The following is a 21,998-nucleotide window of genomic DNA, read 5'->3' as shown; positions in this document are numbered from 1 at the left end:
TCAGAGCCAAGGCTGGGAACGGAGGATCCAAGCCAAGCCATTTACTCAAGGGGCATGCAGAATTTGCCCAGTCAGGTCAATATAGGGACTGGCAGCATTTCAGCAGCCAGAAGTGTGCTCTTCATGCTCTTTTCTCGTTGGAGCTACCAGGCTTTATCACATGACTAAGCCCCCAGTTGCTGCAGGTCTAAAGCATTCTTTAAAATGAGGATGGCTGCTGGTTGCACTGAAACCCAGGCAAGTCTGGAGGTCCATGGCAATATGAAGCACCGTTCACTCTTTCTGAAAATCTCTTCTTAGCCTTGGTGGAAGAAGCCACAAGATGTAGGGAGCTTCCCCGACACCCTCACCAAGGCCTGTTTGCCTGACCAGGGCATGGGGTCCCCTCAGGGCTCAGGCAGCACTGAGGGGCAGCTGCTTCTTGTGTTTCACTGGAGTCTCATATCTGTGCACTGGTTTAGTGTCTGCTCACCTCTGTTGAGGGTGAGATGGGAGCTTTGGGTGCAGATGAAGCACATCAGTGTCTGGCAGATGGGGGAGCAAGGAGCATCCTGCTGTCAGCCAGCTGCATCCTCAGCTGGATTTAAGGATGTAGGGGTAGAGAGTGGGAGTGTGTTACTAATCCAAAGAGTGGAGTAATTGTCCAAACAAGTGTTATGTGCACACAGCCCTCAGTGCTGTGGGCTCAGGAGATGACTTTCCTTGAGGTGGTTTTCCTCAAGGAGGTGGCATTACCTTCACCTTGAGCTTGCAGTATGTGCCACCAAACCTCTCCAAGGATCTGTGAGGGCTTCTGTGTGCTGTGAGCACGTGCTCTTGCTCCATTGACCAGTCACAGGATAGTAAGTTCACACCTGCTTGGTGCCTTAAAAGAGATACTCCCATCCATGGAGTCAACAGCATCTTGCCCATCAAACAACCTGCCCCAGCCCCTTTGAATTTCAGTGCTCTGCTCCTCTTCTGTTTGAGTGTATTGCAGTTGTGTCTGGTGATGAGTGAGCCTATCCATCACTGTATCCAAAGAGATCCAAATTACTCCTTTTGACAGCTCTTATTCACACACCTCCCTGTGTCTCTGACATCTCAATTATTGATGGGGCTCTCCTGGTAGGCAGCACTCTGTTCTCAGCATGGCTGCCTTCCAGCTCCCCTTCCCATTGAGTTCATGCACACACCATGCTGAACGCTGCTTTATGTGCAGAGCCACTGGAGTGGAAAGGGATCTTTATTAGCATGTGAGCTCCAGGGCTGCACAACCGAAGGGGGCAGTGCAAGCCAAATCACACCGCAGTCTGGTGCTGGGAAGTTTGCTCTCCCCCTCCTCTCCCAGGGAAGTCCAGCAGAGTCTTGTAAAATGAAATTATTTCCCATGTTTAATGGCGAAGATCCCTTGATCTGATGAACCTCCCTTGTGATGGGGGTCACCCTGCACTTGCATTTCTCTGAGATACTTCAATCCCCCATTGCCCCTGCAGGTATGAAATGCAGTATTTTTGGGAGCAGTGCCTTCCCCTGTGCTATGGTATTAGCTTGTTTGCTGGCTTTACAGCAAGCCCCTTCTGACAAGGAACAGTGACACGCACAAAAAGGAGCTTCAAAGCAGCAATGTGGTGTTGGAGCAATGTTGTCACATTGGTTAAGAGTTAAAGCTGTGCCAGAGGGGTAATTGCAAAAGGCTGCTAGTTTTGTAGGGCTTTGTGTATGCAGGAGGTTCTGGATGTCTCATGACATTGCTGCAGCAAAAGTCAGATAGAAGAATGATGAAGTGGTCGATCGCTCCTGACATTTGTCCCAGCCTTGCCCTGCAGCCTTCTGTGGTTCAGAAGTAACCAGAGGTTTTGTGTGTAGTGAGTGAAGGCAAAAGGAAAGGGCATCTGCTGGAGAAGATGATAGGACCAGAGAGAAGCAGCACTCTAAGGGTGCAGAGAGCTGGGAAAGGACACTTGAGTTCTGTTTTCAGAAGTCTGTGGCAGCAGGCACTTCACAGATTAGCTTTAGCATGAGAGAATAAATCTGTGCTGACCTTCCAAAGCACTGATGTGCTGAGAAGCATGAGTGCCTTTACAGTGAGCAGGGCAGTGCAGAAGTGACAGAGTCCAGTCAGTGGAGCTCTCCTGAGGCTCCAGTGGCAGAGAGGACCAAACTGCAAGATGTTGAGTGAGTGTGGACAACTTTGTTAAGCTTAGCAGGAGGCTTATAGTTTCTGCATTCCCAGTGTGCTCCCTGCACAGCTAGTTCTTCCCTAGCTGCCTTACCTGCTGGCTTTCCACCCTGTGGTTAGTTTTGCCTGAGGGCTTTGTGCTCTCTGTAGAAGCCAAATACCACCAAAGGAGGAAAGGCAGCCAGACTGTTGCTGATGGTTGCACAGTCAGAGCTTGACTGTTCCTTTGGGGTCTGTAAGGACTCCTGGTGACAAGCACAGGTCCCCTCTTCCCCCTCCAGGCTGACCATGACACTGCATGTGGCAGATCTGCAGAAGAGCATGGGCTGTGAATCAGTGACAGGACAGCTGCCTTGAGCTTTGGTTGCTGGGACAGACCTTTAGTCACACACCTCTCTGTGTGACAGCCTGACCCTGACCTTTCTCTGAGTGTGGTCCTCTTGTCACTGTGGGTGATGGCAACATCCTCTTGCCTGACAGCATTGACCCAGATGGTCAAGCCATGTATAGTCCCCACTATCCAGGCCTTGCTGGCACTGGTAGATGATGCAGAGATGGCTGACCCTGCCAAGCAGGGTGTGTTTTATTTGTCTGGAATACCATGAGCAGACAAAGAAGGATTAAAATAACAGAAGGTTGAAAACCCATTATCTTTGGGAACTGTGATCTTTCCTTTTGGGGTAGGCAGGTTCCTTGGGACTTCCTCCCCCCCAGATAGTGGCAAGGTCACCTTCCCATTCCTGATTGCCCCAAGGCTTTCCCTTGCAGCCTGTCAAAACAAGGCTGTTTTCCTTCCCAGCCTTTTTCCTTCCTTCCTTTCTTCCTTTCTTCCCTCCCCCTGTGTCATTGCACAGAGGTGGTTCCACCCTTGAGCTGTGCTGGGCACCCAGAGCCCAGGTGAGCTATAACCAGAGATGCTCAGTTAATGCAGCCCCAGAGCCCACTTAGCTGACACCTGCAAGCAAGAGGTTCAGGCACTCCTGCATTTGTCCTGATCAAAATTATTTTTGAAAGTTGCCAAAATCACAACTGTGCCCAAATTTTGCACTTTCTTTTTTGCTTCATCTCCACTGATTCTGTGGTGCAGCACCTTTTCCACAAGAAAAGGCTCTGGTGGATCTGTGTCTGCAATAATTTCTGTCCCTTTGGCCTCAGAGGTGCTTCCTGATATCCTAGCAGGAAGGCTTTAGAAAACCTGGCCCAGAAAAATTGGCTTTAAGCAGTTCCCAGTTCTTCCTTCAGTTCCCCAAACCAGGGACTCTGCTTTTAGAGCATATAGGGCCATCAAGGTGACTGCTTGTCTCCCTTGGGGAGGTTCCTTTGTTGCTTGCTGACCTCCTGCTCCCATGTGGTAGCTGCCATGTGCCATTATAGCATCTGGAGAGGCTGGATCCACAGCCAGGCTTCAGGGATCTTTGCCAGAAGAAGCATTCCCAGCCAGCCCTGCTGGTCCTGCCATGGACACTGCTCTCCAAAGTGGCTCTGAGTGGTCTTGCTTGGTGCAAGGTCAGGGCTTCCACCAAGGGGAGCTGTGGAGAGTGTTAAGAGGTCATGTCTTGACAGTGCTATGAGCTGTGATATGTGTACCATGGGCACTCATGTTATGTGGTGTTGCACGAGCTTGTGTTTTGGAGTGCCTTACACTGGTAGGGCTGTAGAAGTCAAGGCAGCTCAGCTGACTTTGGCCTCAGCCTAGTACTTGGTTCTTAACTCAGTATTCAAGGTGGTGAATTTCTCAATGATTTCTTGGCATGCAGTTTTATTTGGGTCAGTGAGAGCACAGTGTGTGACTTTGCTACTCTTTAGGGAAGGGAAAATCAGTGCATCATCTAGTGATTCAGCACACAGGGTTTCTTTACAGCCTACAGGAGAAAGATGTTTTAATTCTGTGTTCATTCCTGAATAAGCCATTAATTTGAGTTAGCAATTTTCTTGGAGCCCAGAGGAGAGGAGTCTGTGATCAAATGCAGTGGCTCAACACTGCTCTCCTCCTTACTTTGCTTAAAAAGGTCGGGCTCATCATAACAAACCTCCTTTGACTTTTAGCCCTTGTGGTGATCATCCCAGACCATTTCAAGAGTCCTGCACAATCCAGCACCGGCAACAGCCCTGCTGATAGTAATCTCTGTGACCCCAAAAACAAACATGAAGACTGGCAGCTACCTCCTCTAAAGGATGGTGCCCCTCTTACCCTCCCTGCTGGCTCCTGGTCAAGCTCTGCAGTTCTTTAGCCGAGCCCAGGGGCTGTACTTCATGGCTGTGAGAGCTGGTGGGACATTGACCTGGGGGCCAGCAGCCTTCCCCAGGGTAATGAGGAGCTGCTTGGATGTGCAGGGCTGTTGCAGAACTCAGTTCCATGCTGTTTTCTAGGCAGTTTAGTGTATAAAATCACTGAAGACATTTTCAGCAAAAAAGTCTCCCCACAGAACCATTCTGTTGCTTGTTGAAAGAGGATTAATTTTTCCCCCTTAATAAAACAAGCTGTGTTTGAAATCCAAAAACCCTTGCTGAATGCCTTCTTGGAGCTGCAACCAAAGCAGCTTCCAGGTCCCATTATAGCCTGCTGCCGGAGGCGGATCCAAACTGCAAACCCTTCTAACAGCTCTTTAATAACTCTGCACAGAAGGAAAAATCTGTCACCTTTCCCTCTGTGGTTTCTCCTCTGTTCTAATGCACTGGAGGAACGAGATGGAGCCGGGAAAGTTTTCAGAGAAAGACTCGTGGGAACTACAGCTGCCGATGGAGAAACTCATTTCTGCAGTGTCTGAGGGGAACCGCAGCGGCTGTGCTGAAGGCTGGTGTGTGTGGGTGGGTTTGGAGGGCTGAGCTGTTACAACCCGTGCATTTCAGAGGAACCACGAACACTTTATAGTAACAAAGGGTGGAAAAAGCAAGAGGTTTCTGCAATGCATGTGACTTTTCCCTGAGGTTTGGAACCCCACAGTATGTTCCAGGCCACGGTGTTTGCGTGTCAGCCTTGGTGAGTTAAGCTTTCTCCCACAAGCCTTGCTTGAAGTTGTTGTAATGTCCAAGAGCCTAAAATCTTGCTTTTTTTTTTTTTTTTCTTCTCTCTCTTTTCGTTGTCCCACACCCCTTCTCCTCTGTGCAGATGAAGCTCTCGTTTACCTTGGACCAGGAGAGTGGGATGCCTCAGGGCTGTTACATCTATCAGTACCGGGACAGCAACAGGTAAGTCCTGTGGAAGATTACACGCAGCAGACACGGGAAGATGCAGTGGCAGGAGACTGCCCTGCCTTCTGGCAAGGGGATCACAACTGCTTGTACCACTTAAAAGTAGATTAAAGAAGGCCTCAGGCTTGACCCGAAACTGGGAGCAGCTCCTGTAAAGGCCAGGTTCTGTAAAATGCACGAGGCCCTGCAGCCCCTTTTTTTCCCTCTAGCTTTTAAGAGCAGGTTTTATTTGTCTAAAAGGCCTGCTCTTGGCTACCTCAGGTTCTGACAGAGCTCACCTGGGCCTTGCCCAGGGATGTTTGCAATTCACACTCTGCATTGTTGGGGTGACTCTGGGAGCATGGCCTGGGGGAAAGCACCCAAAGGCTGCAGAGCACTTGAAAGCAGAGCCTTCACCTGTGCTTAGCTGGACCCACAGAGCACCCTGTTCTCTCTGCTGAAGCTCATAGAGGGGTTCACTGAGTGGCCTATGTGGTACCATAGCCCCAGTGCAGCCACGTGCTCTGTTTTTGTAAGATACTCTATGATATTCAAGCTTTGGATGTGTTTGGAGCACAGAGTCCTCTATTTCTAGGTATTCTGCCTATTTTTACTAGTTGCTGTAGTGAATTGGCACCCAAGATGTTTTTATTTCAAATCACATTCTCATTATCAAATTGACAGCAGCAGCAGAGTTCAGGATATTTCTGTGTTCGCCCTGAATACCAGCATGTCATAAATCCATGGCCTGTTACTCCACCCATGTAGTTCTGCTTCTTGCCAGTTATTCAAGTTAACCTAAAAAATGAGAGTATATGAAATTGTCAATGAACAGAACAGCCTGTAATTAGATCTGCTCAGAAAGGCCAACAAGAGCAGTCCCAGCAAGGAAGAGGGACATCTGCAAATGCACAGAGCAGTGTCTTAGCTGAGAAATCTTATTATTTAAACAAGAAGGAAAGTCATTTGTGGCAGACTCCTTCCTGCCTCTGGGTGGGTGATTAGCACATGGTATGTGGTCCCATCCCAAGTATCCCAGGCCCAGAGCCTTGTATGAGCAGAGTTGGTGCCTCCAGCACCACCAAGCTCACCGGGCAACGTGCAGTTCAGCGCCAAAGCATAAAATCAGCCAGGGAGGAGTGTCTGTTTTCAAGGGTTTTAAAGGCAGTGGCACACAATGGACAGCGAGGAAAAGAAACCCCCCAGACCTGCTAGGCTTTGTTGAGGATGTTTATAGACCAGTGTTTCTAATTGTGTGGTGTATATCTCAAAAATCAGCAGCTGTGGTTTTTCTGCCACAGACCCTCCTTTCCTCAGGCTCCAGTGGGTGTTTTCTGCCATTGTTTGAGGAAACTCCAGGGACATGAGTAGAGCTGTTTTATTTGAGTGCTAAGGCCAGTAGCAATTCTTCTTGGAAACCTTGCTGTTAGCTGTGAGGGGCCCAGTGTGTGACAGAGTAGCTGTGTCATGTTAACAGCTGTTGATTGAGAGATGTATTGCTGTGTCCTGCGTATCTGGCAAGCATGGGAGCTGAGCCACCCTGGGCCATGCCAGTCAGGATCATGGCTTGAAAAAAATACATTGTGGGCAGGATGAGTGCAATTGCAAGTAAATCCAGACTTTGCATGTGCCTGACAGATCCAAACTGCAATTACACCTTCATGCAGAGCCCCATACTTTGTATTTCACAGCTTGCTTGACCAGCCTGGGGGGAGCAGGATCCCATTTCCCAGGGAGAGCCTTGCTAGGTTTGCACACACACCCACCTAAACCCTGTGTGCAGCCCAGTGCTTCTGACAGCCCTTGGCTGGGGAACTGAAGCATGAAGGTCTGTGCTACGGCTGACGCATTCTTGAAGGTAAAATGCCCTTGAGCTGAACATGTGCTTGGTTCTGGAACCAAACACAAGAACTTTAAATTTGAATAGTGTGGGGAAGCACCAAACATGGCTCCTGCTCAGCCAAGCAGAGACTGTTCTTCTCAAGCACTGGGCCTGTCGTAGGGTTAATCTGATGTCCTTACAGTAACATGGCACTTGTCACGATGGTTCTTCCTTGTAGTAATTTTCCAGGGTAACTTGTAGGGCCTGTGTTCTCCCAAGTGTAGTCAGGCTTTGACAGTACCCATCAGGACTCCGGGCGTTAACACCTCTTCCACCTCCTGAAGATGTAGCCAGAAGCTAAAGCAACATAACCTTGGTGTCTGCATTGTATTTTGGAACCATTTACAGCCCAGAGAAGAAACACTGGTGACACACTGCAAGCTCATGCATGGGAAGGACTGGAAATGTGCACCCTAGAGCCCAGTGCCCTCAGCAAAGCATCAGACCTGGGACCTTCTCCAGAGAAAGACTTACAGCAGGCATGCAGTTGTGTGGAGCTCTTGAGCAGCAGCTTTAACAGGAGGAAGCTGAGATGATTCTGGCTGGCAGAAAGCCATTCTGACCTGGGGAGTGCACCCCGTGCCCCAGAGATCTGCACCAGCCAGGCTGTGTGTGTGTTAAGGCTTAGTGTCACCCTGGTCACTGATGGAATGTCCCTTCCCCTCCACGTGGCAAATGCTGTTCCAAGCTGCAGCCAGACGGGGCCACCGGAGAACAGCGGATATTGGTCTCCCACTTGGAGAACAAAGGACTGCAGCATTGCTGGAAGTGTAATTACCAGAGCAATTAAAATTTCTATTGATTAGGCTAGAAGTGCAAGTACCATGCAGGCTCTTACAAGGGCAATCAATTGGAATTTGTTCCCTTTAAAATGATAAAACCCTGCCAAGGAAATGTTCCTCCTTCAGTGAGCTGTCTGTTGCCTGCCTGTCTGCAGGAGCATTCGTGGGCATACCACTCGCCCACTCCACCCTGAGTGCCAAGCACTTTGGGTGGACTGGACTCAGCAGAACCTTGGAAATCTTGGAAGCCTTGGATTGAGAGCAAAAGAGGTGCTGAGCGCCCAGCTGCTTGCCCTGCCCTTCAAACCCCTGCTATAATAGATAGGTATCCAGTGGCACTGGATAGTCCCAGTGGCAGCTTGGAGCTGTATGGAGGAACAGGGCTGTTAGTGCCCCTGCAGCCACAGGGGTGACACCAGGGGACATCACTTTTCCTCTTCCTCCTGCTCAAACCTAGGCATTTTCATCCCCGGGGCATTCAGTCCTTCCCAGCCTGTCAGTCCTTCCTGGCCCCAGAGGAAGTGGCTTGACCTGACAGAAGCAAGCAGTGTGCTTTCTCATTTTTAAGCTATGTTGTTTAAATTCTCCCTAATGGAGTTCAGTCAGTGTAGTGGCCAGAGTCCCAGGCTGGTGCTGTCCTGCGAGGGGAGCACCGTGCTGTGACACAGAGACATACAGTGACAGGTGCTGGGTGACACTTGGAACAGGAGCATACTGCCAACCCTCAGGTGGCCCTAGAGCAGTGACATCAAGGAGGGGATGGCCCTGCCAGATGTCCTGTCAGGTGTTGACACGGCACATGTCAGGTGTTGACAGTGGAACTGGCTTTCTTTCACTGCTGCTTGACACAGGCTGGATTTCTCTGATCCTGCACAGGATCCAATTGCAAAACCCAGCCAGGCAGTAAAAGACCATCAAGTTCATTCACATCCACCCTGGCTCATGGATCCTGTCTTACAGCATGCACTCACCAAGTCCCTGCTCCAGGAATGTGTTATGGGCTGTGCTGAGGAAGTGCCAGCTGCCCACTCTGAAGCCAGCCTGCCCGGTGTGCCTGGTCCTGCTCCTGTGGGCTGCCTGGCAGCAGGAAGGATGAAGTCCTAAAGGTTAAGGCTCAGCATGAAAGACTTCTTCCAGCCTGTGTGCAGGAAGAGCCAAAGCCAATTCAAGATCCCCCTGGAAGACATTAATTGCGAGAATTCCAGTGTCTTTTGGCTGTATCCAAGAAATAGAAAATGCAGTCTGTTCTCTGCACTCACCATCACCATCCATATGCTTCTCAGGAGACTTTCTAGGCTCTGCCCAGCTACCCACAGCAAGTGTGATCCTTCAAATGCCTTTCTCTTCCCTCCCAAGACTCACTGATTACTGCCACCTTTCTCAGATGATGGAGTGCTCAGGGTCTCTGCCATCCCACACCCACCAGGGAGGTGGAAATCCCTGTCAAGTATGACACTTTCTTGTCCCCAGCTGGTACTTCTCTAATACGATTTTCCTGCTCCCTCGGTGTCCGGGTTTTGGTCTGTTTTAGAGGGCCCTTCCCCACATCCCAGATTCCACCTTTGCCAATAGACCAGCTTGCTGTTCACCAATGAATTTCATTTTCATTCTGTGCTGCAGCTGCAGTTTGTGTCAGGATTATGAATTTGCAGTGGGGGCTTTCGTGTTCTCTTCAGAGTAATTTCAAAACCCAGAGGAGCAGCATTTTGCATGGAAGCACTTAGAGACCTCTTACAAAAGCAGCATTGGAGTATTGATCACTTTTTCTCTCTGGGGACCCAGAGTGCTGCAGATTGAGCTGCTGTGCAGTGTAGCCACTTGCGGGCAGCACCACACAACTCTTCAGAATGAGAAGTGATAAACAGCTCCAGTTGAAAGGAAAAGTGGTGCCCCCTTTTATATAGAGATCAGTGATGTCTGATACATTGGATTATCACTTGAAACACCAGGACTTCAAATGCCAGGGTGCATGCACTCCTGATGCTGACAGACTCATGATACATAATGTTGTTTGGGTTACCAACCGAGCTCCTCTGTGCAATCTTTTCATAAGGTGAATGTAATATCTGCAGTGATGTACCTAGTGTGACATCAAGAGAGCCAACATATAATTATGCTGGAATCGTTTGAATGGGTTATTTGTCACTAACACTTTAGCTCATTCCATTTATTGCTCCTATTCAGGACTGCAGCAGTTTTGGTGTAAACAGAGTTTGGGTCGAGGTTTGGGAGAGTTTGTTTTTCTGAAAAAGAGCAAAGTAGAATTGTTTGGAGTTTTTTCTTTCTTTGCTAGGAGAGCTGTTGACTGGCAGTGCTAGGAAGAAAATATGTATAGCAGCTGACACAGCTGCTGATTTGTTTTCAGAGGAACTCCCCAGGTGTACAGCTCATGTGTTGGACTTTAGCATAGACCTGGTTGTTCTGCAATCAGCTGGCAGGTTTACTGTGTTTTGTTCCTTTTGAGAAATTGAGGCTTGCAGAGTGGGATGTTTGCACAAGGAGCTGCTGCACAGCTCACACAGTCCCTGGGTGCCTGACCTGCCTTATTACATGGTTGTTTCATGGTACACATCCCAGTGAATCAGCACTGCTTCTGTTGGTGTAAAGGAACTCCCCTGGAGGCATCTGATTTCCCAGTTAGTGACCATGCACTACCCCACTCCAACCTGCAAGGCTAGAGGAGTCTCTGAAAGTGGTGTCTTCTCCTGTTGTCTTGTCTGGCGGACTGGAATTTCATGGGGAATATCCATGTACATGTCCATTGACATCACAGGCTTGGACAGATGCTTTCTTGCAGCAGTTATTCACCTGAAATTTGTGAAATGCTTTGTTTAGATTTCAGAACAAAATAAAATCATTGCAATTACCAGGAAAAAAAACCAAAGGATAGCACGTTGGAATTTTTCTTTTGATACCATGTGTTGTTTTTTGTTTCACTGTTGACACTAAACTTTACACAAGTACTCCCTTCACCTGCTGAGTGCACCCTTCACCTGCCAAAGGGTGAGCATTGGAGTTTGCCAGAAAGGCTGGTGAATTATTCTGTCACTGTACATGGAGATAAACCAGTCCTCCTGGTTTTGGCATTGGTTCAGTGAAGGGTAAATTGTCCAGGAGAGTAAGTCTGGAGGTTGACCTTTAAAACTTCGAAAGATGTGTAATCCTTCCTGCCTAAGGCATGAGCTTGGTTTTCTGTCTTGACCCTCCAAAGGCTGTTGGGACATAAGCTGCAAAACAGCCTTTGTCACTTGAGACTTTGAGGAGCAGAGAGTTCTTCTTTCCTTCCAGAGGGGCCCCTATGGCCATCCTAGCTGGGGTAAAAGAACTATTGCAAAAGGCTCTGCCCAGGTACATCATAGCTGCTTTTCTTGACACAGAATTGTCTCCTCCTGCTGCTTAATAATAGTTTTCCAGTCCATCAGAGCTGTAGAAATAGTAACTGCCAAATCCTTGGAGTGTCAGTGCAATGGGGATGCAAATGGAAAAGATGATCAAGGAAACCTGCTTTCTTCTTGAGCAGGCAGATAGGATTTGAACATAACCCTATCACTTACAAACAAATGTTTCAAGCTTTCTTTGGTGACTTACACAGTATCCCACAATGACCAGGAGGCCTCTTTAAATCCTCAGCAGTGTTCCAGAGCAGTCAGTGTGTGCTCCCACCCACAAGAGGTAGGAAGCACTGGGTTCTTAAATCCCAGTGAGTGTGGGACCTCTCTTCTCTCCTAGCCTGAATGAAAGGAGTTTGTCTTCTTATCTGTTTCAGTGTTTGCTTGGGAAGGAGCTGTAAAACCTCCTTGTGTTGGTGTTAGGTGTCTGGGTATTTGGTGGCAGTCAGGTAGGTGAGAACATCAGCTGCAGTTTTAATTGAGTCAGAGATGCTGTCTCCATGTGTCATCCCAGAGATCTGTTTACATATCCATTTGTTTAACAATATGTTTGAAAGCCCTCAGCAGCATTTCGGCACCATTTCCCTGGCCTGTATGTATCTGACTAATGCTCAAGGCAGTGAGCTATATCTGGACTTGAATTGCTAGCCTGTGCATATGGGTTTCTTAGCAGCCCTGAATTAGATGAGTCTGTGATTAGCCCTTAGGAACATGGGAGAGGACAGATGTGACGTGAGAAAGAATGAATAATCATCCCTCCACAAGAGGCACCTCTCAATTTCATCATGAACCCAAGTTGCAGAATTGATTTTGTGTCAAGGAAGGCACTCTCCTGAGCTGGGATCTGGCTAGAAAAATTACCAGACCCCCTAGCTATCCCTCTCCCAGTTGGATTTGTAGGCATATCTTTTCCTTAACAATTAGGTAAACGGAGCCCTTGTTCTGGCCTAGTCTCTGTGCTGTTGAATGTATAGGCATAGTGCAGAGTGACTTCTCTGCCAGTAGCAGGTTTTGCTGGCCACCCTGGGATGTTACAAGCAGGGAGTGCTGGGACAGTGGGTAAGAGGATGTGCTGCCTTCTTTTGCTTTGTCAGGAGGTGCTTTGGTACAAAGGATGGAGAGTTGCTTGCAGGGACAGGTAGTGGGATAAGACCGAAGGTGATGAAGGCAATCCTGAGTACTTGGAGCTGGCTGTGATGAGGGATGCTCTGCTTGGGGATAAACCTGCCATTTCTGCTGGCATCCTCCTGTTGGATCTGTGCTGTCTGCCCAGAGGGAGCCAGGGTTTTGGTTTGCCACAGGCAGGACCTCTGTGGTCTGTGCAGCACTGAGTACCTCGGTTCCCTAGGGCATGGGCAGTGTGAGCTGGAGTAACCCAGTGGATTGTCAGCCAGCTGGGAATGCTCTCTCATAAAGAGCTACTGACTGAAAGCTGAAGGGTTCAGATTAGAAATAAAGCACACATTTGAAAGGCAGGAGAGATTAACTGGGAAATTGGGCCAAGGGAGGTACAGTGAATTCTCTTTCAAGGACAATTGCACTTCTGGAATGTGTTTTAAACCCTGCAGGTCTTTTTTAATGGAGTAGTAGCTACCTGAAGGCCTCCAGGCACACAGCATCAGCTGGTGAAATGATCCTCCCAGTCTTAAATCCCTGACACATTGTTCTGTGTTATTGCAAAAAAACAGTTTTGCACTGACATCACTCCTCTCTCCATATACTCTGCTGAGTTGGGCATTCCATGGACCTTATTGAAATTATGTCCTCAAAAATTAGAGGTGTGAGAGTGGAACTATCTCTTCTTACCCTCTCCTGAGCAGCTAAGGTCCCAGTTCTATTTTTCCAGCTACTGCTGTGCATTGTTCTTGGTCCTGCTGCTTTTTCAATGTTTTTTTTTCCACGGTTCAGAGCAGCTACATCAGTCTGGCAATGGATTCCACTCTCTCCACACCTCCCTACTTCTTCTCCGTCGAAAAAAGGAACTCCAAGTCACATGCATGTTTTGTGTGCTCAGCTCCTCACTCAAGGTCACCCTGAGTGGGGTTTCTCTTACAGCTTAGCACTTTCACCTCTTTCAACTGGCCATGCGTTACTCAGTCTGGAGCATAATGGATTTGTAACCTGACTTTGCCTGTCTCAGACGTTCCCAGCGATGTAAGAGGATTTGGGCACAACTTCCTTCAAGTTAATGGAAAGATCTTGCTTGGAAAAAACCTGCTTGAGGATCTGAGTGTACTTTGCATTAATGTTTCCATTAATTTTAATGGAAGCTGGTTTGAAATACCTCAGATCAGCTTTGAACATCTTAAATTTTGTGTCCTTCACCTGTCTCATCTGAAATGCAGCACTCTTAAATGAGCAGCCTCATTACTGGCCAAGATGTTCTGCAAGCTTTTTCTGCCTCCAGGAATGTCCTGTTCTCTGTTGATCCCACTGGACCCTTCACCAGCTCATCACACATGGGGTGGGAGCTCCATGGTCAGCTCCCAACTTAGAGGCTGTTCCTTGCACGGTCTCTGGCAGGTCACGTCATCTGTTTCTCCTCCACCATGCTCTACAGAGCAAAAAAGAGCAAGAATCCTCAGGGACTTTTTTATTAGCATTTATAAGGAGCTTTGCCATCATCAAACAGAAAGGAATGGAGAAGAGTGAATTTTTATCATTGCCACTCAATTCTCAGTTATGCAAAGCTCTGCTGCTGTGGGCACAATAACCAGCACATGGTGTTTGGCTGTACAGGCAGGTGCAGAGCCCAGCCTGGCTTTTAGCCTGGCTCAGGTCTTATTTGGCTTTCCTGCTTCTGCAGGGCCACTCTACTCTGGCCACTGACCTGGTGAGCTGAGCAATGCAGGATCCCCCACTTCCCCTCCTGCTTTCCTTGCTCTCTGCCCTTCAGCTCCTCCAGTAACTTTGACACTTGAACACAGCAGTGATGACCTGTCCCTATACATCTCTCACTGATCAGATCACTGCTCACTCCTGCCTTGTACAGCAGAGCTCTTGCCTGCCTCTGGGCTGCTCGCAGATATTTCTTTCTATTTTTTTTCTTTTCTATTTTTTTCTATTTTCAGATATGTCTCCACTGAGCTGAGCAGAGACCGACATCTCAGCTGGTTATCACACCATCCCCGTGGTGAAAACCAGCCCTGGCAGAGCTCTTGTACATGTTGCATCTCTGGCATAATCTCATTTTGTTGAGACAGTCCAGGTTAAACAGTCTGATGTAGTAAAGAGTTGATGCAAACCCTGCTCATCTCAACATAATCATTTTAATGATCAGCTACACGTGTAGTTGTTCTGACTTTCAAGAAAGACCACACTGGCTTAGCCCCTCTGAAAGTACTCTGAAAGACTTCATGGTAAAATAGAGCCTGAAGTGAGGTGAGGATAAGTCATCATTAAGGAGTGGTTCATGCTTTATTTAAGCTCAGTGCTCATTTGCAGTCTTGCTGACAGACAGGCACCGCCTGGTGACATGTGGCTGGGCACAAGTGTCCAGGTAACAGGAGTAGACAGGGTCCACCATGCACAAAGAAGTCTGGTGTGACTTGTTTGCAGCATAAAGCAGGAGAAGCTGGGAGCAGGCTGACTGTGCTCACATGCTCACTCGCAGCCAGGCCAGCCCCAGGTCAGTTCCAGCCTCCAACAATTAGTGAGACAGATTGAATCTGGATTGATCTTTCTGCTTTCACTGAGTGAGCCAATTCCAGCAAGAAATTCTCCTTTCCCTGTGTTTCCATGTTAAAAGGAAGGAGACCTTGTCAGATTTGTGGATAAATGAGAAGAACAGGGCAAGGTAGAAATAAATGTTGTGCTGATGCCTAGGAATAATCATTAGGACAGAAAGACATCATCGATGTGGCCGGGCTGGGGCTGATCCACATTGCTGTGTTGAAACTCTGCCTCTGGTAAGGCTACTGCAAAAGGCAGGATTCAGAAAGACTGTGCTATTTGCGGCACATTTGCAGCATTTTGCACAGAGTCAGAATCTGGTTCACAGCAAGAGTTTTTGGCACCAGTAAAAGCCTGGACCAGAGCAGTGATGTTTGCTGCAGAAATTCAGAGGAATTGCCTCTTGGTGCTGTTCTTTGACAGATGCACTCGGGTCACTCAGAGATTTACAGTCACTGAGAGAAAACTGAGGTTGTGGGAAAGCAGAGGAGAAGGAACACATTGCTTCAGTGAATGTACAGGAGCAGGAATATGGTGCTGAGCTAAGCTGGAGTTTATGTGGGTCTCTTTGGGTATGAGGTTTTGTGAGGGCAAATGGGAAGTGCAGAGCAGGGAATCAGTCCCTGGTCAAAGCCAGTGAAGGAAGATCAAACATCTGTTTAATGCTGTGTGTCTCACCAGCTATTCAGCCAAACTGTGGTGACACTAACAGGGACATTTAACTGAGCTGTTCTGGTCTGCCCTCTCTCTCAGCCACATCCTCTTGCTGCACTGTGATCAACAAGGACAGCAAAGAAACTGGAAAATCGGGCAGGGCATTTTCAAGGAGCCTGGTTGACCCTGAAGGGTGCAGTGCTCTGATCACAGCATGGCTACACAAGCTGTTCTGCCCACGCAGCCAAGGCAGGACCTTTGCCATAAAGGGATCTCTCTGTTGCCCACAGTTTGCTTAATTTTTAAGGACACCATAGAAATCATTCAGAGAAGTATGACAGAGCACACCACAGCCAAACCAGTCTGGCTTTGCATCGCTGCAGAGCAGCAGGCAGGCCTGGAGAAATCAGCTTGCAAGCTGACTGACCAGAGAGTTGAGCAAGACAAAGGATGCTTGTCCTGAGATCCATCATGGGTGTAGCCATTTCCGAGCTCCCAAAAGTGCAAAGGGATGCTCTCCTGGCTGGCAGAGCAGCGAGGCTTTGTGAGTGTTTATCCAGGACTTTTGCCTGCATGGTGCCAGTGCAAGAGCCGAGAGCCGCCGCTTGTCGTTGACAGCTCAGCTATTGTTGCAAAGTATGATTTAATAGCAAGACTTGATTACAACATGCAAATGTAGCTGCTGGGGGACTATCTCAGAGGTTTGTGGAGATTAGCTGTTAAATTGGCCAGTGCAAAAACATTATTAAGCAGAGAACATAATTACTCATCTTGTGCTTCTGTAGTGTATAGAAGAGACAGATTTAAAAAGCCAGCAAGTCCTATATGGAGAAGAAGCTTGTGTAAATGCCACGTCATGTACTGCTGTATGTTGCAGCATATTTTATTAAAGAAGCAACACTTAATAACAGCATTTGGGAACTTGTTGAAGAAATCCATTATTTTATTCTGCATCATAAAAGCAAACCTAATGCCTAGTGTGTGAAGGCTGTGCAGATATTGAAACATCTCCTTTTGGTAGTAGTTGATTGCTTTTATGGAGATTGCATCATATGGATATAAACAAATCCAGCACTTGATATGAAATCTGGGAGCCAGGTTTTAGCCTCATGCATCTGTCTTCTATCTGTGCACGTTCCCTCTGAAATGCATCAAGGTTCCCATTAACACCTTAAACGTAGAAAGTAGAGTCAAAACGAGACTGTCAGCACATACAAAATGAACAACTGGGCGTATGCTTGCTGTGATGTAATTCCCTTTCAGTCCTAGAGCAGTCTGTGAGGTTTCTAGAATAAAAAGCTCATCTGTGTGTGAGGATGCAGGGAGGAGGGTTGAAGTGTGGGGAGCTCCTTGGTGCTGCAGACCTGATTTGGGAGCAGGCTGTGGTTTGGGGATTTCCTCTTGCCATGTGGCTCTCAGTAGCCCAGGCTGGGCTTGCAGGGGGTGATGCGCTGGCAGCTAGAGGGCTGAAGTCAGATGCCAAAGTGCATTTGCTTAGTCAAAGTCCTACACAGTGTTAGGAAAATCTTTTAACAGAGTCAGGAGGACTGAATTAGGGTAACAGCTTGTTCCTAATCAACTGTAGTTCCTGTAGTCCCAAGCGCTGGCATGGGAACGGGGTGTTGTTGTCAGGGCTGTCATTGCTGCTGTGCTGCAGTGGCTGCTGCTCATCCCTGATTCACTTCACTGGACATTTCCTCTCCAGCATCCCAAATGCTCTGCTGAGGCTTCACTTGTCTTAGCAGAAGGAAGTATCCTCCCAAGCCTAAGTGGGCAAGATAAAGATTTCAAGGGGTTTTCATGAGAAGCTCCTTGCCATTCTTTTGTTGCAGTTCAAGAGCTTTTGTGCACCAGTAATTGCTCCCCAGGCTGGTTCCTGTGTGACTCAGAGCTGAATGTGGAGCTGCTGTGTGAACCTCAGCAATAGTTACTCTATTAGTAACTCCTCAGCAATAGTTACTCCCAGTTACTCTAAATTTAAATTCATAGTCAGTCCTCCTTCCTCCTTTTGGATGTGTCCATGCAGCTGTAGGCTTGCTCCTCACCTGCTCCAGACTGGTAAATTTGCCACAGCTGGAGGCATCAGCTGTTCAGGTGGTGCAGGCAGGAAACAATGCTTGTGGCTGGGCTCATTTTCCACTCAGAACCATGAAGCACCTGAATCCCACGACAGCTCACCAGCATCTGCTGGGCTGACTGTGGGGTCCCTGGGAAGCAGGTCTGGCTGCATCCAGCAGCAGCAGCAGCAGCATCTCCCTGCATTCATTACTCAGTGCCAAAAATACCTGTGAGTGGTTTGCAAGCCATGAGTGTCAGAGAGGGCAGTTCTGGAAAGGTCTGGTATCTACTGGGGAAGGGAGAATGGCACATCTTGTCATCAGTGAGCATGAAGGGATGGTACCTGCAGCGAGGTGCTGGGCATGGGCAGAAGCAGGGTCTGGGTCTGGGTCTAAGCAGGGGAGACCAGCTGAGGGTGGATCAGCCCTGTTGGCAGAGGAGCAGGAAGGGACATGGGGCAGCATGGGCTGAAATGCTGAGCATCTTAGTCCCTGCACAGGCACATCTCAGTTACAGCTATTTTTAAAAAATGTTCATTGATAGTTTGTAATGAAGCCAAAAAGTGGGAGAAACCATGTAGCAATATTTCATAAGAGTTTTGCCCCAGTTGCATGAGGGCTGTGAGTTTGAGCTGCCTGCATCTCCCTAAACACCACGTGCACACTTTGAGGCTGTGTATCCAGTGATCAGTACTGATAAATGCCATAAACTCACGTGGTGGTAGAGTTACAACAGGAGTCTCTGGTAGCCAGGGAGGAGACAGAAGTAATATACTCCTCTGTTAATCTCCTTTTTTTCTGTGTGTACAGCTTGGGTGTGCAAGAGATCCATCTGTTAAATGGCTGTTAACCTGTTCTCAGAGTCTGGAGTACAAGAAGTTGTTTGTGTGATCCTCTTCTCTGACAGAACTGGTGCTGCCTACAGGAGATGCCCTTAGCTGCAAACTGAGGTACTCTAGGAAGAGTTGCAGTAGCTCTTGGTTACATTAATTATAGAGTTTTACTGCACTGAATAGTGTAGCACACTTTGAGGCAGGACCTGCTCCTCACAGGTCCCAGGAGTTTGCCACTGCTGCTCTGAAGCCCTGGGCTGGAATAAGGCTGTGATAATTAATGGAAGTTAAAGTGCTCCTTCTGCTTGTGAGTTGGTTGGAAATGGAAAAGAAGAACCTGTCACAATTGTGACTGGCTCTAAACTACTGTCAGGCTTTCCTCCTTCCCTTCCCCTGCCCCAAGTGGAAAATTGTATTGGAAAGCAGCAGTTAGAGCACTTAAATCTTTCCACAGTTCATTTCAAGCTCCCTTTCTTCTTCCCAGCCATACCCAGGCCAGTTTGGGGCGCGGATGGGAGTCTCTGGCTGAAACTTGCAGGATGTTAAATAACAATGGGAGAGTTTCAAAGAGGGTATAATGTGCCTGGATTGCACGTACCCTAAGCTGTATTTCCCATGCTTTGACATTCAGCCCATCCATGCTTCACTCCCGGACTGTTTTTTTTCCCTTTGGGATCTGCCTTGGTGTGATATGGAGCAAGCCCAGGCTGAAGTGGGGTTGGTGCCTCTCTTGCTGTGGAGGAACATGCTCCCACAAGCATCCACAGAAGCTGCTGGTGTCTGTCATGTCCAGTCAGCAGTAAGTGAACACATGAAGTGTGGGCAGTAACAGAAGCTGTTGTATCCCCTGTGGTGGGTTACCAGATTCTTGTAATCCCTGCCCTTTTCCAGGTACTTGGATTGTCTGTTTTAACTATTGTGTGTCCCCTTTCTTAACACCTCTTGGCACAGTCATGTTGCTGCTGCAGGCAGTGGTTCTGAGTGGGTTTGTCCCCTGCTGAAACTGGTCAGTGAAGGGTATCTGATGGAGCTTCCCCATCCTTCTCAGCTGTCCAGATTCAACAGGTTGATCAGTTGGAGGAAGCTTCCAAAGCTTTTACTTGGGTGTTACTGAGTAACTCTTGGTAGAGAGCCAAAGGCCAATACGTAGATCAGACCTTAGGGAAGTCTGCTACCTCCCTGGGGCCAAGTTATAAAAATGAAAACTTCCCACCCTGGTATGGCCCTCAGATATGATCCATTATTGATTTTTCACATAGGCAGCAGTGATGTTGCAAGAAGAAGTCCAAGGGCATTCAAGAGATACTTCAATGGTTTGGGATGGCTATGGGGTCAGGAGAACAGGCAATATCATCCCTATTCTTCCACTTACAGGAAATGATAAGGGAAGAAACAGTAAGAACCAGCAGGTCAATCCTTGGCTCCAGGCCTGGGGTCACTGAAGAATTTGGGGTTTTTCTGCTCATAGGTTACTTTGCACAACACCAGGCCTGCTGGTGACAGACAGGGTACACAAGTCTCAAAGGGGAAAAAGGATTTTTCCCCAAGAGTTAGTAGGGCTCATTGGAAGAGAAAGGGATAAACCTGGGCTCCTTCTAAATGTACATTTCCCCTGTTTATTCAAGGGTTAAGCAGTCTGAGAGACACAGCACTCATAGCCAGGTATCTGTCAGGCTTGGATTGGAGGCTCACCAAAGCGTGAGGATATATGGTTTTATTTCTGTTTTGTCATTTGGAGATTGCTGCTCAATGTCTGTAGGACAAGAAAGCTCCAGGGCATCTTAGGATATGCCCTGTGCTCCAAGAGACGTTTTTGTTTTGGCTTTGCAACATTCAAATGTAAAGTCAAGAACTGATGCCTGAATTGCTCCTTTTCCAAGGATTAAAAGGCACTGCCAAGGCTTTGCAAGATGACAGTGTTGCAAATCTTACCATGATCCAGTGCTGAGATCCATCAGTTTCAGCAGCACAAATGTGCTGACAGATCTGTGTGTCTGCTTTCTTGTGATGGTAGATTTTTTTCAGGAGGTTTATCTGTGCTGCTGAACTCTGGAAGAGTTGGAAGGTAACATTGCAAGGGTTCTTCATCACACCTGGGTCTTAATTTTAACCAAACTTCCTTTCGTCGAGTAAAACCCTGGCCCAAAGGAGCAGTTCTAGGATATCATCATGGATCTAGCTTTGGTTTCTCTGTTCTTAGATGGAGCTGAGGGATCCATAAAAGTCAATGGAAGAACTAGCTGGAGTAACCAGGTTATGACTGTGACACTCAGGAATGGAGGTATTTGCTAAATTCACCCAGCAGCATGTGAGGCTTTGCAGACAGTAGAGGGACTGGGACATAGGACTGGGACATATTATAAAGTCCTTTCTTACAATGCAGCTCTGGACAGTCATCATATCCATCTCTGGACTTGAAGGATAGAATTCTCCCTTGCTTGCAGTGATAGGTCCCATGGCACTCATCCTCACCTGTTATGGTCTCATTGAAACTGCCTCATGTGTCCTCATCTGCCATCTGGCTGGCAGTGGCTCCATCTGGAGACAAAGAACTCTCTCACCCACAGCCACATGCCCTCCAAGGTGCCGTTCAGGACCCGCTCCCATGGCTTTCTCCATGGGGTATCCAGCTCCAGTGGGATGTTTATCCATTTTTACTCAGTCCTGTTGTGCAAATGAGGCTAATTTCAGCCTGCCAAGATGTGTGGGCTCACTGGAACATGAGTGTAAATCCAGATCTGAACATTTTCTTGTAATGGACAGGGTGGTGAAATTGCACCTTTAACCTCAGGCTGTCCTTAGACCAAACTAGACTCTTCACAGCCCCTGCATCAGTAAATCAAACAGCTTTTGAATCGATGCACATAAAAGTCAAGGAGAGAAGTTACAGATGGAAAAGACCCATTGTGCCTTGAGCCTGTCCTGCTGCAGAGGGGGTAAGGCTCTCTTAGGAATTCAAGGCAAAGCTTCAAGCCTGCTGGCTGAGGCCAGGTAGAGTGAGAGTCCTGCCTGGGGAAATATGTAGGGTGGGGGGAGACTGCCTAAATTTCCTGCAGCTTTTCCATTCTGCTCATCTCTGCATTTTATTCCCTTGGCTTTATTTTTTGGGCAAGAAAACGGATGTTGGTTGTATATTCCACAAACCCAATATGTTCGTTCTCCTGATCATTGTTTTTCACTCAGGGCTATGTTTGACTTTTCCTTAGAAGCATGTTTTTCTCACCTAATATTTAGTTTAAGATCGCAGGAGCTGGATATAAAACCTTCTGGGACATTTTAATCTGCCAAGAGGCTGCTTGAAAGCAGAAGTTATCCAGAGTATTTCAGTAGCATATTTAGAAAACATCACCCCCCAGTTCTGTGTTGCCCATTTCCCTGCCAACTTTTATTGGTTGTT

At 47.8% G+C, this 21,998-nt stretch overlaps 1 protein-coding gene across 3 annotated transcripts in view; it reads left to right on the top strand.

Annotated features, from left to right (window-relative positions):
* Positions 1-21,998, top strand: part of DIS3L2 (DIS3 like 3'-5' exoribonuclease 2) — a 180,860-nt gene that overhangs the window by 138,320 nt on the left and 20,542 nt on the right. For all 3 annotated transcript variants that reach the window (XM_041405987.1, XM_041405988.1, XM_041405989.1), the window contains exon 15: positions 5,271-5,350. In XM_041405987.1, coding sequence (XP_041261921.1) covers positions 5,271-5,350 — 80 coding nt within the window. The remainder of the gene's footprint in view (positions 1-5,270; positions 5,351-21,998) is intronic.

The sequence above is a fragment of the Onychostruthus taczanowskii genome, unplaced genomic scaffold (assembly GCF_017590055.1).
Source record: "Onychostruthus taczanowskii isolate IOZ18803 unplaced genomic scaffold, ASM1759005v1 scaffold24, whole genome shotgun sequence".
Taxonomy (NCBI): Eukaryota; Metazoa; Chordata; class Aves; order Passeriformes; family Passeridae; genus Onychostruthus; species Onychostruthus taczanowskii.
This window is presented reverse-complemented; position numbering and strand designations above follow the sequence as displayed.